This window comes from Schistocerca nitens, chromosome 4, assembly GCF_023898315.1.
Source record: "Schistocerca nitens isolate TAMUIC-IGC-003100 chromosome 4, iqSchNite1.1, whole genome shotgun sequence".
In the NCBI taxonomy this organism is placed as follows: Eukaryota; Metazoa; Arthropoda; class Insecta; order Orthoptera; family Acrididae; genus Schistocerca; species Schistocerca nitens.
The window spans coordinates 688,382,927-688,399,485 of record NC_064617.1 but is presented as its reverse complement, the minus strand read 5'-3'; the positions used below and the strand labels follow the sequence as shown (position 1 = coordinate 688,399,485).

The 16,559-nt window shown below is 37.4% G+C and overlaps 1 protein-coding gene across 1 annotated transcript in view; it reads left to right on the top strand.

Annotated features, from left to right (window-relative positions):
• The window catches only part of LOC126252369 (survival of motor neuron-related-splicing factor 30), a 45,465-nt gene extending 39,111 nt beyond the window's left edge, over nt 1–6,354 (top strand). The window contains exons 5-6 of the mRNA XM_049953260.1: nt 3,211–3,337; nt 5,595–6,354. Coding sequence (XP_049809217.1) covers nt 3,211–3,337; nt 5,595–5,738 — 271 coding nt within the window. The 3' untranslated portion in view covers nt 5,739–6,354. The remainder of the gene's footprint in view (nt 1–3,210; nt 3,338–5,594) is intronic.
• Nucleotides 6,355–16,559: the final 10,205 nt, after the last annotated feature.

Sequence of the window (16,559 nt, the reverse complement as noted above, 5' to 3'; positions counted from 1 at the left end):
TGTGTTATGTTCATCACTTTGGGTTTGTTGATAATTATTGGTAAGGCTTTCATAGTCTGCTCTTCTGAATCCCACAGTGGAACGCAGGTTGTACGCCATCCTGCAATATCCAACAAATACTACAAATGTCGCAACAATTGCCACCTAAGATGTAAACAAATTTCATATGAACATTTACAATGCCAATGCAACTTCTCTTTTGATAAGTTGTATACAAGCCTATACTTATTTCTACCCTGATCAGGAGACCTCACTACCCGTGAGGCCATTTTCTAGGATGGCCTTCGGCTGTGCATCTGAGATATGACTTGTGAGGTTAATTTATTGAGGTTCTAATATTTATGCCGATTCTTAACTTTACATTCTTTCTCTAGATCTGTCCAGGATTTAACTTTAGATATATCTGCACTAGTTTCGGGTTTACAATATGTTAGAAACTTAAACCTATTCTTCCTAGTATATTTACGCCATGGCACACCTGTGCACCCATTTTATTACTACAGGCTATACGCACTTTCTCTAGTGCTCCCTGATCTTCAAATATCTTCTTATTAGCTTTATCATCCAAAGTTAGTCGCTCAATCCTAACATTAATTCTATAAACATATGTTACCATCTTATTAATAATTACAGAGGCATACTTATTACCAAAAAACTTAAATTCATCTGTTATGTCATAATGCTGAAGCCTTCCAAAATTCTTAGCCTACTCGTCATGCTTTTCAAGGGCAGCCATTTTACCATATTCAAACCTAACACCATCGGTCTGTGTGAATTCAGTACGCCATCTACACATACGACCAAATATAGGCCTAGTCAGATTCGTCCGTCGGCGTATCCAATGCCTCGGTCGTGCAGCGCGAAATGTCCGGTACATCCTCATCCGACGATATACAGACAATTTCCTGCTGGGTTTCCACGTCCGATGTGTCCGATATTTGAAGATCAGGGAGCACTAGAGAAAGTGCGTATAGCTTGTAGTAATAAAATGGGTGCGTTTAACCTTAATCCACAGAGTTCTACAGGTATGCCATGGCGTAAATATACTAGGAAGAATAGGTTTAAGTTTCTAACATATTGTAAACCCGAAACTAGTGCAGATATATCTAAAGTTAAATCCTGGACAGATCTAGAGAAAGAATGTAAAGTTAAGAATCGGCTTTTTCAAGGTAGTAATCCATTTTATATTGGACTGCAAATAGCTGGAGATGAACCTGACAAGTCAGACAATGTTCAAAGCGAAGTTAAATATGTAACCTATGTAGTAAGAAATAGTGTATATGACATTTTGTAAAAGGAAAGGTAATGTTACTTTCTGAATAAAGGTTACTGTTTACAGCTAATGTCTGCGTTAGAGTTTTTTTATGCCAACTGGGACCATATCCGAAATTATCCGGACGACCTACGCCTGGCTTTCCTTGTTCCCAACAGTCAACAGAGGATTGATGAATTAGCTATAACATTCTATGGCAACAGGATTAATTATTCAGCAGCTGTTATTGTTTTAGAAGAATTGTGGTATTATCAGCCTAATTTGGACGATTTAATTCATCAATTTAGGGACACATACAGAGAATATGTATTTATGCCTAATGGTATAAGGTGTGCTAATAGGTATTTTGATTTTAGGCAAGGTCGCTATAGGCCATTGCGGTACAATTGTTAGAACCTCAATAAATTAACCTCACAGTCATACCTCAGACGCACAGCCGAAGGCCATCCTAGAAAATGGCCTCACGGGTAGTGAGGTCTCCTGATCAGGGTAGAATTAAATATAGGCTTGTACACAAGTTATCAAAAGAGAAGTTGCATTGGCATTGTAAATGTTCATATGAAATTTGTTTACATCTTAGGTGGCAATTGTTGCAACGTTTGTATTATTTGTTGGATATTGCAGGATGGCGTACAACCTGCGTTCCGCTGTGGGATTCAGAAGAGCAGACTATGAAAGCCTTACCAATAATCATGAACAAACCCAAAGTGATGAACATAACACAGTTAAGTCTCCACCGCAGCATGGGACGAGTGAAGACTCTACACAATCTGAATTTAACGACGGATGGGAAATGTCGCTGTCGCGCATGCCAGCGTACCTACTCGGAACTGCAGGGGCATCCGCTGCGAGTGAAAACCCTGTGGGAGCCCCATTAGAAAGTCAATTGTTGCCACCTAGTATTACTAGTGGCACGATTCCGCGATTTAGGTCTTGCGCAACATCCTCAAGGCCGCGTGCAGGCGAGGACGTGCCTGACTGGCTTGGACATGTTCCAGACCGTGACGCAACACCTTTGCGCCGCCGTGGGTATAAAAAGAGTAGCGATTCGTTTCTTATCACAGTTGATGCTTCTTCTGTTGGTGGAAAACAACACTTTGTTGATACTATTCTATCTGTTTGGTCTATTTTGGAGTATTGTGTGTCTGAAGAACCTTTTGCGCAAGGTAATTTGATGCACTTGCATTGTTATATTAAGCTTAAAGTTAAAAAGTATTTACAGGAAGTTCGATCGGGTTTTGAGTTTATGTTTGGCAGTATTAATGGCGTTTTTGATGTTCAAAATTGCAGGAGTCATAAGTCGGCTTTAATTTATATAATGAAAATGGGAGAGAAAGGGAAGCTTACCAATAGAATTTATTACTTTTGTGAAAAGCCTCATTTCTTGGTCTGTCAGCACTGCAACCAAACATTGAGAGAACCTTCTCCCATTGTGGGATTGTTTGGTCAATATTAAGAAATAATTTAGGAGAGAAAAGAGCTGAAAAGTTAGTTCAGATCAATAAATTTCTGCAGATTTCTGAAAAGGACTAAATTGTAGTTCAGTCATTACACTTCTACATTAAGTTAAAGCTTTTTTGTGGAAGTTTAGTATTGTTAACTGTGCTTCTAATATTGCAAAAAAGCTAAGGCAATAAAATAAATTCTTATGCCAGTAAGTATTTGCCTTCAATAAATATGATATCTCTTCTTAATTTATGTAAGACCAACTAGGTAACATTTTATATGTTGATTAAATATTCATACTTACATATAATAGGGTTTTATTAGGTTTTTTTGGCAGTTTAACCTTGTTATAAAGACTATGGACACCTTTCAGAATTAAGTAATTTCTTTTTAGAGATGCTAGGTAACATTGATACAAATAGCTAGTTGCATATCTTAAATAAATGTAATCTCTTGAACTTCAAATAAAGTGACACTTTTTTTCATTTCAGGAAACTGGCATTATCAAAACAGAGAGAATATCAGAAGAAGAAAAAGCAAAAGAAGTTGCAGAGGTACAAGCAATTGGAAGAGGAACGTGAGGGTGAGAAGAATAAGTGGCTCGCATTTAATTCAAAGGTAACTGCCCTGTGTTCACACCTTTATTGCACAGCAAATGCTGATGCTGTGCGTACGTTAATCTTCGTCCAATTTTCAAATGGAAATTTAACAATATTATTGATTTTGAGAGTTGATCTAATTGGAATTAAAATTACCAACATTGTATAATTCAAAGCCAGAGTTCATAGCTGCTGCTTCATGTGACATTGTTGCACTGAGTTAACTGAACTGCTTGTATGTGAGGGCATGAATTTTAATTTTTAGTATGAGTTTTTATTGAGTTAGTGTACACCAAACTCAGGAAACAATTAGGTACTCCATTAGGTTTATTTTGTGCTGACTAGGAATAAGTGTGCTGACTAGAAAATTAATGTTTGAAGAAATCAACAGATAATTAATTTTGGACCGAAGGTAACAACTCGCAATATAGTAGCCGCATTGGTTCATTGACGGGAATGTAAAAAATGCTGGAAACTTCACTAGCATTGTATGGCTTTATTGTTCCGGTTGAATACTCTAAAAAGGATTCCAAAGTTAGCAAAGTTTCCTGTCTTTGTTTATGAACTTGTTGACAACTCAGCACCTCTACTATATGTTAACTGATTTGTCGCCTTCACTCCTATATTATTTCTGTTCTGCCAGAACTTTCTGTACTAAGAGATGATTAAAGTTTTTTGTGAGTTCTCTGTGGAATGGAATTTGAATGACCATAGAGACAATGAAAGAAACTATGGAGTTACCTTGTATTACTACAGTATTGATGTAGTCTTCATAGTCCACTGAATGTTTATAGGTCTCATATTCAGCCAGTTGCATATCTTCTTTATTGCATCTTGGTAGGTTATTTAGTTTTGCTTTGTAAGATGAGTCTGTTGCTGGCAAGCTGCCAGACCAAGTGATAGAATTGGTCCCTTTGGAATTCACACACATTTGAACCAAGTGACAGAAAAATGAATGAAAACATTTCCCCTACCCTGTGTTTTGCATGACATTTTCTTCAGTAAGTACTAAAGCTGTTTACAGTTTTTGCAGAAACTAGATGGTAGTTAAAAGTCAAGGGGCATGAAGGGGATGTAGTGGTTGGGAAGGGAGTGAGACAGGGTTGTAGCCTATCCCCAATGTTGTGCAATCTGTATATTGAGCAAGCTGTAAAGGAAACAAAAGAAAAATTCAGAGTAGGTATTAAAATTCATGGAGAAGAAATAAAAACTTTGAGGTTTGTCGATGACATTGTAATTCTGTCAGAGACAACAAAGGACCTGGAAGAGCAGGTGAACGGAATGGACAGTGTCTTGAAAAGAGGATAAAAGATGAACATGAACAAAAACAAAATATGGATAATGGAATTTAGTCGAATAAAATCAGATGATGCAGTGGGAATTAGATTCGGAAATGAGACACTTAAAGTAGCAGATGAGTTTTGCTATTGGGGAGCAAAATAACTGATGATGGTCGAAGTAGAGAGGATGTAAAATGTAGACTGGAAATGACATGGAAAGCATTTCTGAAGAAGAGAATTGCCAGGAAGTCGTTTCTGAAAGTATTTGTCTGGAGTGTAGCACTGTATGGAAGTGACACATGGATGATAAATAGATTAGACAAAAAGAGAATAGAAGCTTTCGAAATGTGGTGCTAGAAAAGAATGCTGAAGCTTAGTTGGGTAGATCAGGTAACTAATGAGGAGGTACTGAATAGAATTAGGGAGAAGACGAATTGGTGGCACAAGTTGAGTAGAAGATGGGATCTGTTGGTAGGACATGTTCTGCGGCATAAAGGGATCACCAATTTAATACTGCAGGGCAACGTGGAGTGTAAAAATTGTAGAGGGAGACCAAGAGACGAATACACTAAGCAGATTCAAAAGGATGTATGTTGCAGTAGGTACTTGGAGACGAAAAAGCTTGTACAGGATAGAATAGCATGGAGAGCTGCATCAAACCAGTCTTTGCACTGAAGAAGAAGAAGAAGAAGAAGAAGAAGAAGAAGAAGACAACAACAAGTACTAAGAAGACTGTACAAAATTATTTTGGAAGACTGAGATACTGCTGTTCAGTTACTGAATTATCAGAGTGTGTGATATATTACATGAATTTGATGTGCTTTTACTCTTTGTCAGTCATGCTTTTTATATCTCCAGCACTGGCAGCTTTCCTTCTCATAATATTGTTACATCATTCCATCCTGGATTTTCCATTTATTAATAATAAACAGACTTACACATGGATGTATTTTGTGTTTTCAAATGTTTTCTTCTAATTTTACAACTTTGTTTCAGACCTCCAAAAAGGGCATGACAAGAAAAAGTATTTTTGCATCACCAGATAATGTAAATGGACGTGTTGGCATTGGGACATGTGGTATGAGTGGAAGACCTATGACTGAATTTACTACAGCTGAAAAATGGAGAAAGGGCATGTGACAATTTTAGGAATTGTGTCTGTGAAATTCTGGTACTGACTTTCTTTCTCCATAGAGCTGTTTATGGAGTAGTCAGATAATGTGCGTCATCTAGTGCATGTTCGTGTGATGAGCTGTTTGTGAAGATGAAACAAATGGTGGTATTTAAATTCCACAATGGACTAAATTGCCGTTTCATAATGAATGGAATGTCTTTTTTGGAAACCACAGCATTTTGACTGGTTTTCTATTGTGATACAGAAGTGTTGGTGATTAAACACAGTGTAAAATGCATTTCATGTATAATTTATGCCGTGTAGATGATGGACCATTTACTCAAAATGTAAAATTTTTTGTTGCTATCTATGCACTCATCAGAAGTATTTTACATTTCATAAAAAGTATAAGAAATGTTGTACAGTGATTTTAATTGTGTTGTAATTTATTGTGTAAATTTGTCACCTAAAGTATGTATATGTGCTCCTTCCCAGGTTGTCACAAAAGTATTTCTGGTAGTCACTTGATTTGCTCACAGTCCTTTATAAGAGACAAGACTTTCAATTCAGAAAAAGTGTGGTAGTTCATATACTGCAGTCACACCAAAAGTTGTTAATTAAATTTCTTTTTTAAATTGCCAACATCTTTAGTGTTTTTTTACAGTGCCTTCAAGATATGTAGTGTACTTTCTCTTCCTGCATACAAAATATTATCAATATTAGCAATTATTTGTTACAACAAATAAGGGTGAGAAGCAACCATTTACCAGTAGCTGCTCAATGTGTGGCACATAGACATGTGTAACAGCAGTGACTTAGCTAGCTTTTGAGTTATTTGTCTACGTAACTTGTACCTGTAGCCACTCAAATGCGCCCACTTACGGTTGCAGCATCATTTGTAAACTGTAAATGCCAGTAGCACAATCATTGTGAGTGCCAGTGTGAGGTATGAGTCTGTACAACTGATAAAAGCATGTGCAGCCTTCCGGAAGAAACTATTACTTGTAAAATTGTACAGAAAGTTCTTTGTGCAAAAATGGTTAAAATTCTCTACCAAACTGAGAGCCTATAATAAAGCTTGCAGATTGTCTTGTCTTGTAAGCATAATACACGATATTCAAAATTTCAAATCACATCTGATTTAATATTTCTTTCAGAATACAAACAAAATGCAATTTATACAAGAAAAAACCTATGCGTGGTAGGGGGGAAAAGGGCTTCAAAATCAATTATCAGATACATCGGACAGGAATGAATGTTATATACACTAAAGAACAGCCATTTTTCTATCAATTTAAAGTATTCACATTATAACATGAAATTTTTAGTAATGAGGTGTGGTACAGTAGTTCAAAGTGAATGTGGGATTTTTCTGCTCTCATAAATTGTCCATATGTTTTTGTCTGTTCACACTTTTTAACTCTTTCTTGTTGCTAGTATCTTTGCATCTTGTGCTTCTCACTGTTGTACTGTTGTTTCTTCACAAGCTGTCTTTCACGTAGTTCTTGGACTCCTCTATGCTGGCAACAGTCTATTTTCTGTGTAGCATATTCTCTGAGCCATTGTTATGAAGATAATGCAAATAGAAAATAATCATGTTAAATGGGATGAAGTAAGCTTTTCGGCGGTGGGTTGGGGGGGGGATTGCAGATTGTTGTATCCTGGGGTCGGCAGGAAAAAGAACTAACAGTCAATTTGAACACACTTTATTATAATAAAAGAAAAAATGCCTCCTTGGCATATACTGAGTTGTAAATGCAAGAACAGCAAGAAAACCCACAATTCTTGTGGTTACAAACCAAATAAGAAAACAAGACAATGGAAGAAAAATACTGACCATAATCTGCTCAAGATAGTACCTAATATGACATACTACTACAGTGCTACAGTGACTGAATACAATGCTAGGGCCAGCGTAAGTACTGGCCGGAGCTGTTCCTAGTGGTTGGTAAACAATGACGATCTAGGCACGGTTATAAAGCCAGGTCAGTGGAGTGCTAAGTCAGTCATGAGTTCTGATTGGTGGAACACTGTCACATGTTGTCTGACAAAGTAGTTCTGTGTTTATTTGGAAAGTCTGTTATTGTTTGTCAGCTGATGTGTCTCTGCAATTCTGAAAGGGGGTCAGCAACCCATCTTGTGTGTCGGTTCTGTGGGCCCTCTAACAATAAGGGGCCGTTACGACACAGATAGTTCTTCTTATGATCCTACTTGTCAGTCAGCCATGTATACTACCTTTTTTTACTGTGGTTTTGAAATGATTTGCTCGCAAGCATTGTATTGATAAATGCTGAGAAATATTTCATCTCTTCAGTCGTGTGTTAATGTGTCTTACAAATATTACTGAATAGAATTTCATTTTCTTAGTGAAGTTTTCTTCAAACAAATTACATTGATAGTGTGATCTTTCTCCCTTATGGTGTCGAGTTAAAGAGTCAGTCCATGAAAGGGAAGCAGTATTTGGGAAGACAGTGAGTGAAGGTTGTAGCCTATCCTCCATCATATTCAGTCTGTGCATTGAGCTAGCAATAAATGAAACCAAGAGAAATTTCAAAGTGGAGGGCGAAAAAATAAGAACTTGGAGGTTTGCTGATGACTGCTGCAAATATCAGAGACTGCAAATGACTTGGAACATAAGTTGAACAGGATGGATAGTGTATTGCAAAGATGTTACAAGACAGATATTGACAAAGGTAGTGAGTGTAGTAGAATTAAAGCAATGCTGAGGTTCGGTAGTGACACTGAAAGTAGTAGACAAAATTTGTTTAGGGAGAATAATAACCAGTGATGGCAGAAGTAGAGAGGGTATAAAATACAGGCAGACGGTAGTAAGAACAGCATTTCTGGAAAAAAAGGGATAAATGGATAAATATTTTAACATCGTGTGTGTGTGTGTGGGGGGGGGGGGGATATTTGTCTGGAATGTAGCCTTGTATGGAAGTGCAGCTTCAGTGGTGAACAGTTCAGATGAGAAGGAAATACAAACTTTTGAAATGTGTTGCTACAGAAGAATTCTGGAGATAAAACAGGTGGATTGGAATAGTTATGCAGAAATGAAGTGGCTTTCAGAGGATAGACTTGCATTGGGAGCTGAATCAAACTAGTCTTCGAACTGAAGACGACATTGTTAACCATCCTAGAGTATTCAGTGCACTGTTTTTTGCTGTCAGTGCTGATTGTTGATCTTCATAACTTATCGCTGATATCATTGGAATATGCAAACTCTTTATAAATATTTGTAAATTCCACTTCAACAGTATTACTTTTATGCTAGGTATTTGCAGGTTCAGAATACTAGCTATAACCACTCTTTTGATACTATCAGCAACTCACCACAGCCAAAAAATATTGTTCTTTCCACTTTCCTCACCATAGATGGTACAAATAATGTACACCACTAAGTAAAAAGTGGAGGGGAGAGGCAGAAAAATGTCATTTGTGTTTTCATTGGTTGCATGTATAAATATGTGCACATAAGGGCAAAACTAAATTGAATAATACAGTGGCTAATGGTGATGCTTCTGTCACAAGAAACATGGTACGAAGTTAGTGCAACAGGCACTGTCATGGGTTGTGAATGGACAATTTTGCAAGTACTTCAAAGATTGGAAAAAGTGAATAGGGAAGTGTGCCAGTGCTCAGGATTACTTTGAGAGATCAAGTGTGTAAATGTTTTATTTCAGTAAAGTGTTTCAGACACCTGTCTGTGAATTTTGTCAGCGTGATTTGCACATAGTGCCAGAGATTATGCTAATGACTACAGTCAAGGGACGTTTGTACTATCACCATTTCTATTGAAAAGTAAACAATACTTTCTGTAACTCATTGGCAGTGGTATTGTACAAGCTTCCATCTTACATAAAATAAAAAAATGGGGGTCCCAACCTGTTCAAAAGAAAACAAAAACACTTGCCTCTTGAGCCACATTTCCAACAACTTATCTGAGGACGTCGTTATCAGGAGAAAGAAAACTGGCGTTCTACGGATCGGAGCGTGGAATGTCAGATCCCTTAATCGGGCTGGTAGGTTAGAAAATTTAAAAAGGGAAATGGATAGGTTAAAGTTAGATATAGTGGGAATTAGTGAAGTTCGGTGGCAGGAGGAACAAGACTTTTGGTCAGGTGATTACAGGGTTATAAATACAAAATCAAATAGGGGTAATGCAGGAGTAGGTTTAATAATGAATAAAAAAATAGGAGTGCGGGTTAGCTACTGCAAACAGCATAGTGAACGCATTATTGTGGCCAAGATAGACACAAAGCCCATGCCTACTACAGTAGTACAAGTTTATATGCCAACTAGCTCTGCAGATGATGAAGAAATTGATGAAATGTATGACGAGATAAAAGAAATTATTCAGGTAGTGAAGGGAGACGAAAATTTAATAGTCATGGGTGACTGGAATTCGTCAGTAGGAAAAGGGAGAGAAGGAAACATAGTAGGTGAATATGGATTGGGGGGAAGAAATGAAAGAGGAAGCCGCCTCGTAGAATTTTGCACAGAGCATAACTTGATCATAGCTAACACTTGGTTCAAGAATCATAAAAGAAGGTTGTATACCTGGAAGAATCCTGGAGATACTAAAAGGTACCAGATAGATTATATAATGGTAAGACAGAGATTTAGGAACCAGGTTTTAAATTGTAAGACATTTCCAGGGGCAGATGTGGATTCTGACCACAATCTATTGGTTATGAACTGCAGATTGAAACTGAAGAAACTGCAAAAAGGTGGGAATTTAAGGAGATGGGACCTGGATAAACTGAAAAAACCAGAGATTGTACAGAGTTTCAGGGAGAGCATAAGGGAACAATTGACAGGAATGGGGGAAAGAAATACAGTAGAAGAAGAATGGGTAGCTCTGAGGGATGAAGTAGTGAAGGCAGCAGACGATCTAGTAGGTAAAAAGACGAGGGCTAATAGAAATCCTTGGGTAACAGAAGAAATATTGAATTTAATTGATGAAAGGAGAAAATATAAAAATGCAGTAAATGAAGCAGGCAAAAGGGAATACAAACGTCTCAAAAGTGAGATCGACAGAAAGTGCAGAATGGCTAAGCAGGGATGGCTAGAGGACAAATGTAAGGATGTAGAGGCTTGTCTCACTAGTGGTAAGATAGATACTGCCTACAGGAAAATTAAAGAGACCTTTGGAGAGAAGAGAACCACTTGTATGAATATCAAGAGCTCAGATGGCAACCCAGTTCTAAGCAAAGATGGGAAGGCAGAAAGGTGGAAGGAGTATATAGAGGGTTTATACAAGGGGGATGTACTTGAGGACAGTATTATGGAAATGGAAGAGGATGTAGATGAAGATGAAATGGGAGAGAAGATACTGCGTGAAGAGTTTGACAGAGCACTGAAAGACCTGAGTCGAAACAAGGCCCCGGGAGTAGACAACATTCCATTAGAACTACTGATGGCCTTAGGAGAGCCAGTCATGACAAAACTCTACCATCTGGTGAGCAAGATGTATGAGACAGGCGAAATACCCACAGACTTCAAGAAGAATATAATAATTCCAATACCAAAGAAAGCAGGTGTTGACAGATGTGAAAATTACCGAACTATCAGTTTAATAAGTCACAGCTGCAAAATACTAACGCGAATTCTTTACAGACGAATGGAAAAACTGGTAGAAGCTGACCTCGGGGAAGATCAGTTTGGATTCCATAGAAATGTTGGAACACGTGAGGCAATACTAACCTTACGACTTATCTTAGAAGAAAGATTAAGAAAAGGCAAACCTACGTTTCTAGCATTTGTAGACTTAGAGAAAGCTTTTGACAACGTTAACTGGAATACTCTCGTTCAAATTCTGAAGGTGGCAGGGGTAAAATACAGGGAGCGAAAGGCTATTTACAATTTGTACAGAAACCAGATGGCAGTGATAAGAGTCGAGGGGCATGAAAGGGAAGCAGTGGTTGGGAAGGGAGTGAGACAGGGTTGTAGCCTCTCCCCGATGTTATTCAATCTGTATATTGAGCAAGCAGTAAAGGAAACAAAAGAAAAATTCGGAGTAGGTATTAAAATTCATGGAGAAGAAGTAAAAACTTTGAGGTTCGCCGATGACATTGTAATTGTCAGAGACAGCAAAGGACTTGGAAGAGCCGTTGAACGGAATGGACAGTGTCTTGAAAGGAGGATATAAGATGAACATCAACAACAACAAAACGAGGATAATGGAATGTAGTCAAATTAAATCGGGTGATGCTGAGGGGATTAGATTAGGAAATGAGACACTTAAAGTAGTAAAGGAGTTTTGCTATTTAGGGAGCAAAATAACTGATGAAGGTCGAAGTAGAGAGGATATAAAATGTAGACTGGCAATGGCAAGGAAATCGTTTCTGAAGAAGAGAAATTTGTTAACATCGAGTATAGATTTAAGTGTCAGGAAGTCGTTTCTGAAAGTATTTGTATTGAGTGTAGCCATGTATGGAAGTGAAACATGGACGATAAACAGTTTGGACAAGAAGAGAATAGAAGCTTTCGAAATGTGGTGCTACAGAAGAATGCTGAAGATAAGGTGGGTAGATCACGTAACTAATGAGGAGGTATTGAATAGGATTGGGGAGAAGAGAAGTTTGTGGCTCAACTTGACTAGAAGAAGGGATCGGTTGGTAGGACATGTTTTGAGGCATCAAGGGATCACAAATTTAGCATTGGAGGGCAGCGTGGAGGGTAAAAATCGTAGAGGGAGACCAAGAGATGAATACACTAAGCAGATTCAGAAGGATGTAGGTTGCAGTAGGTACTGGGAGATGAAGAAGCTTGCACAGGATAGAGTAGCATGGAGAGCTGCATCAAACCAGTCTCAGGACTGAAGACCACAACAACTACTTCCCTTCGTGCCAAGTCGACAATTCTTTCATGCTTTCCTATCAACTGTAATACCCCTGCTCGCATGATGGAAATTATATCATTTCACATATTGCATTGTGCCTTAAATATGAAATGGTTATCAGCAAGTGATGGTAAAATAGTTTTTTGACCATAAAATGATACACTATTGTGTTAATACTGATCTTGACATACTAAAGGTTTCTATGATTGTTGATCAAACTATTATATAATTCTCATTCCCTGCAAAAGCCCAAGGCTTGCTCTTTTGGTGCTCTGGATTCTTATGTAAATTTCAGGTTTTTATTGTTTGGTAAAAAATCCCAAACACACGACTTATTAATTTTCTTTAGTCATAATACTGTGTCGAAATAACTACAACCATACAAACACGTAACAACTCTCACCACAACAACAAAAACTACTCTCATGATTGGTGTAATATCAGCCCTTACATAGCTTAATGAGACTGCGTGTTTTTTACAGTATTTTTTTAATAATAACTCTAGTGACTTATAATGAATAGAAACTTGTAAAAGTAAATTTATACATGACTGTGGGGCCAACAGCAAATAGAGACAAATTTAAAAAATAAAATTAAAAAAAAAAAATATGTTCAAAATGCAGAGTTTTCCAATGCTAATTTTTTTTAATGTGTATAGCAATTAATATTACAATAAGTAAGTTTTAAATTAAGCTTTAAGTTGTTTTCAGTCGCAAGTCAGTATGATTCTTGGCTCCACTGTAAGATGCATGAATATCGCGTACATTGGGCAGTGCTTCTAGTCATAACTTCCCTTGTTTGGACTCCAGTGTGAGTCACAGGCTAACTCTAACTGGATTCTTGTTTACTTGGGCTATGCTCGCTTACTTTTAATGTTGTTAATTCTTCACACTATCACGCTCTCTGTGTTCTGCATTTGTCCCTGATCTCACTTTTGTACTCTTTGCTCACCAGTTAAGTTGACACTCAGTGTTTATACAGGCATGCCACTCATCCTGGTACAGTGTATTCATTCTGAGTATTTACATGAACATTATCATCTTGCTTGTGAGATGTAACAGTTGGTGGCAAAACCTTGCTCTCCCGCTCTCACTTGTACATTGATTTTTTTGTTAGTTGTTGTATATTGTGGCCACCATGGACACAACATTTTTGGAGTGTTGGAGGCAACAGGCAACCCAGGCATCACTGGCACTAAATTTCTGCGAGGGGATGGGTGGGGGTGGGGGGGATGGGCACTCAATTGGTAGGATGTAGATCACAAGGGGTTCAAGATCCCCTTGAAAACATTGGGACCTAAAATCAGTTTTTGGAGACTTCTGAATGTCTTGGACAATGTATTTCAGCAGCACTGAAAACTGCTAAAGCACATCAATGTAAGCATGCATTAAAATATATTTTGCAATTACAGAGTGCAAAAAGTTATATAATATTAACTTTTTCATTTATTGACTGTGTGTGTATATAACTATTATGTATTATGTTCTAAACAGCCATGGAATCCATTTCAAATAGAAAAGTTTCTCAATCTAAATTCTGCTTGACTTTTAGTGGAAACAGAAATAAATAGCCTCTTACCTATTCAGTTTTATTTAGTTTATTTTTCAGACATTAAATAGGCACATAAAAACACAAACCAAAGACTAGTAGTAAAAATGTAAGCACGATAATGACAGAAGCTGAAGTAGTTAAAAAATCAGAAATGACAATTAAATACAATGTCAAAAACATAAGGTAAAATAATTTTATTAAGTTTATCCTAGTGATCCAAATACGAAGAGTGTTCAAAAAGTAAGGTGACTATATTTTTATGAAAAATATTTATTTATTCATCAATATTCAGATTGTCCACTTTAAAGTATTCCCACTCAGATACAATACACTTGTGCCAACGCTTCTTCCAATCCTTGAAGCACTTCACATAAGCACTTTTTGATGCAGCCTTCAGTACTTCCAGCGATGCAGTTTTTATTTCCTCAGTCACTGAAAGTCTTTGTCCTTTCATAGGTCTCTTCAGGTCTGGGAACAGGAGAAAGTTGCAGGGGGCCAAATTTGGTGAATTGTTGTGTTGTTTCTGACCAAAAAATCTCTCATAAGCAACAATGAATGAGCAGGTGCATTGTCAGGATGCAAAAGCCATGAATTGTTTTTCCACAATTCCGGACTTTTTTGCGTACTGCTTCTCGCAAACGGCACTTAACGTCAAGGTAATACTCCTGATTGACTGTACTACCTTGAGGCAAATATTCATGATGCACTTTGCCACAGTAATTGAAAAAAAAAAAAAAAAAAAAACAGTGAGCAAAACTTTGAAATTTGATTGAACTTGGCGTGCTTTCTTAGATCTTGGCTCTCCGGGATGCTTCCATTGGGATGACTGGGCTTTGGTTTTGACATTGTAACCATAAACCCATGTTTTGTCACCAGTTATGACCCTTTTGAGCAAATCGGGGTCATCATTGATATCATTAAAGAGCTCCTGAGTGATGCTCATATGATGTTTCTTCTGATCAAAACTGAGAATTGTGGAACAAACTTTGCTAACACACGTCTCATGCCCAAAACATCTGAAAAATTGCATGACTCAAGCTGACCGATATGCCAACATCCTCAGCAAGTTCTCGTATGGTAATTCGATAATTTTCCAAAACAATTTCCTTCTCAGCTTCGACATTATCATCTGTTATTGATTTGCTTGGGGCGTAGAGAGCAAGGTCCATCATTGGCATCTTCTCGGTCATCTTGGAAAAGCTTCTACCATTTGTACACATTTTTTAAAATTAGGCCAGACTCACTGTATGCCACTGTCAACATTTCAAATGTTTTACAGCACTTGATTCCATTTTTCACACAAAATTTGATGCAAATTCTCTGCTCCACTTTTTATTATAATCTAAAATCGCTGAGCACACTAAAACAAATCTAACCCTTCTATCTGTTAAAAACAAACGAAATATGCTGTACGCTTGAAACTGTGTACATATGTTCAGGACATGTGTAAAAGAGAAAGAGAGAGAGAGAGAGAGAGAGAGAGAGAGATTGATAATCAAATGTACATTGCCCATGCAATTTGAAAAGTCACCTACTTTTTGAACAGCACTCGTACATGTCTCCTATTGTCAACATTGGATATAGATGCCAGGTGGTTGTAATCAGAGTGCAGCTACTTACAGAGGTCCAGTACAACAGCAAAACTTGATAGATATTCTAATGTGTTAATGTGGAACCGATTTATGCTGGGAAAAAATAGTTCCAATTTTGGCCATCGGGTGCAAATATGGTACTGAGAAAGATATGTAGAAATGTTTCCCTACATAATGGATTAAGAATGGGTAGAATATGTCAAACAAATGAGAAAAGCATAATGTTGATTGTATTATTAACAGTTTGTTCAATATGAGCACCAGAGGTGATGACGAGATGCTGTACAGTGCCAGATTTGCACCTATTGGCCAAAATCTGAACTAATTTCTTTTCTAGCATAAATTGGTTCTACATTCATGCATTAGTATATCTATCTATCCAATTTTGCTGTCATATGATAATTACAGCCCACACAGGACCTCCATGAGTAGCTGCACTTTAATTGTAACCACTCTATACTCTAGCAATGTTTCTTAAGTCTATTTGATCCAACAGCATCTTGTGCACGCCGCAAACTGCTAAGTGATTGAGCCTCGTCTGTGTAATTGCTGAATACGTATTTCTTCAATCCTCATATGCTTCGCAGCTCAATGCTGGACAAACAAGCATATGTCTTACCAGTGCTTCAAAATTAGTGGATAATTCTCAAACTTCTTTTTTCCAAGATATCAAAACAACATTTATGTCTTTAAGACATTTTACATTGTGTTGTAGATGGAAGAGTTCAAGTTTTGCTTTCAAAGATTGAACATCGATTTCCAAGTATGGTGCTTCCAAACCATGTCCTTTTTTCCCCAATAACACTTGAAAAGAAACCTGTTTATTCATATCAGGTTGGTCAAGTAGTCAATATGTATGT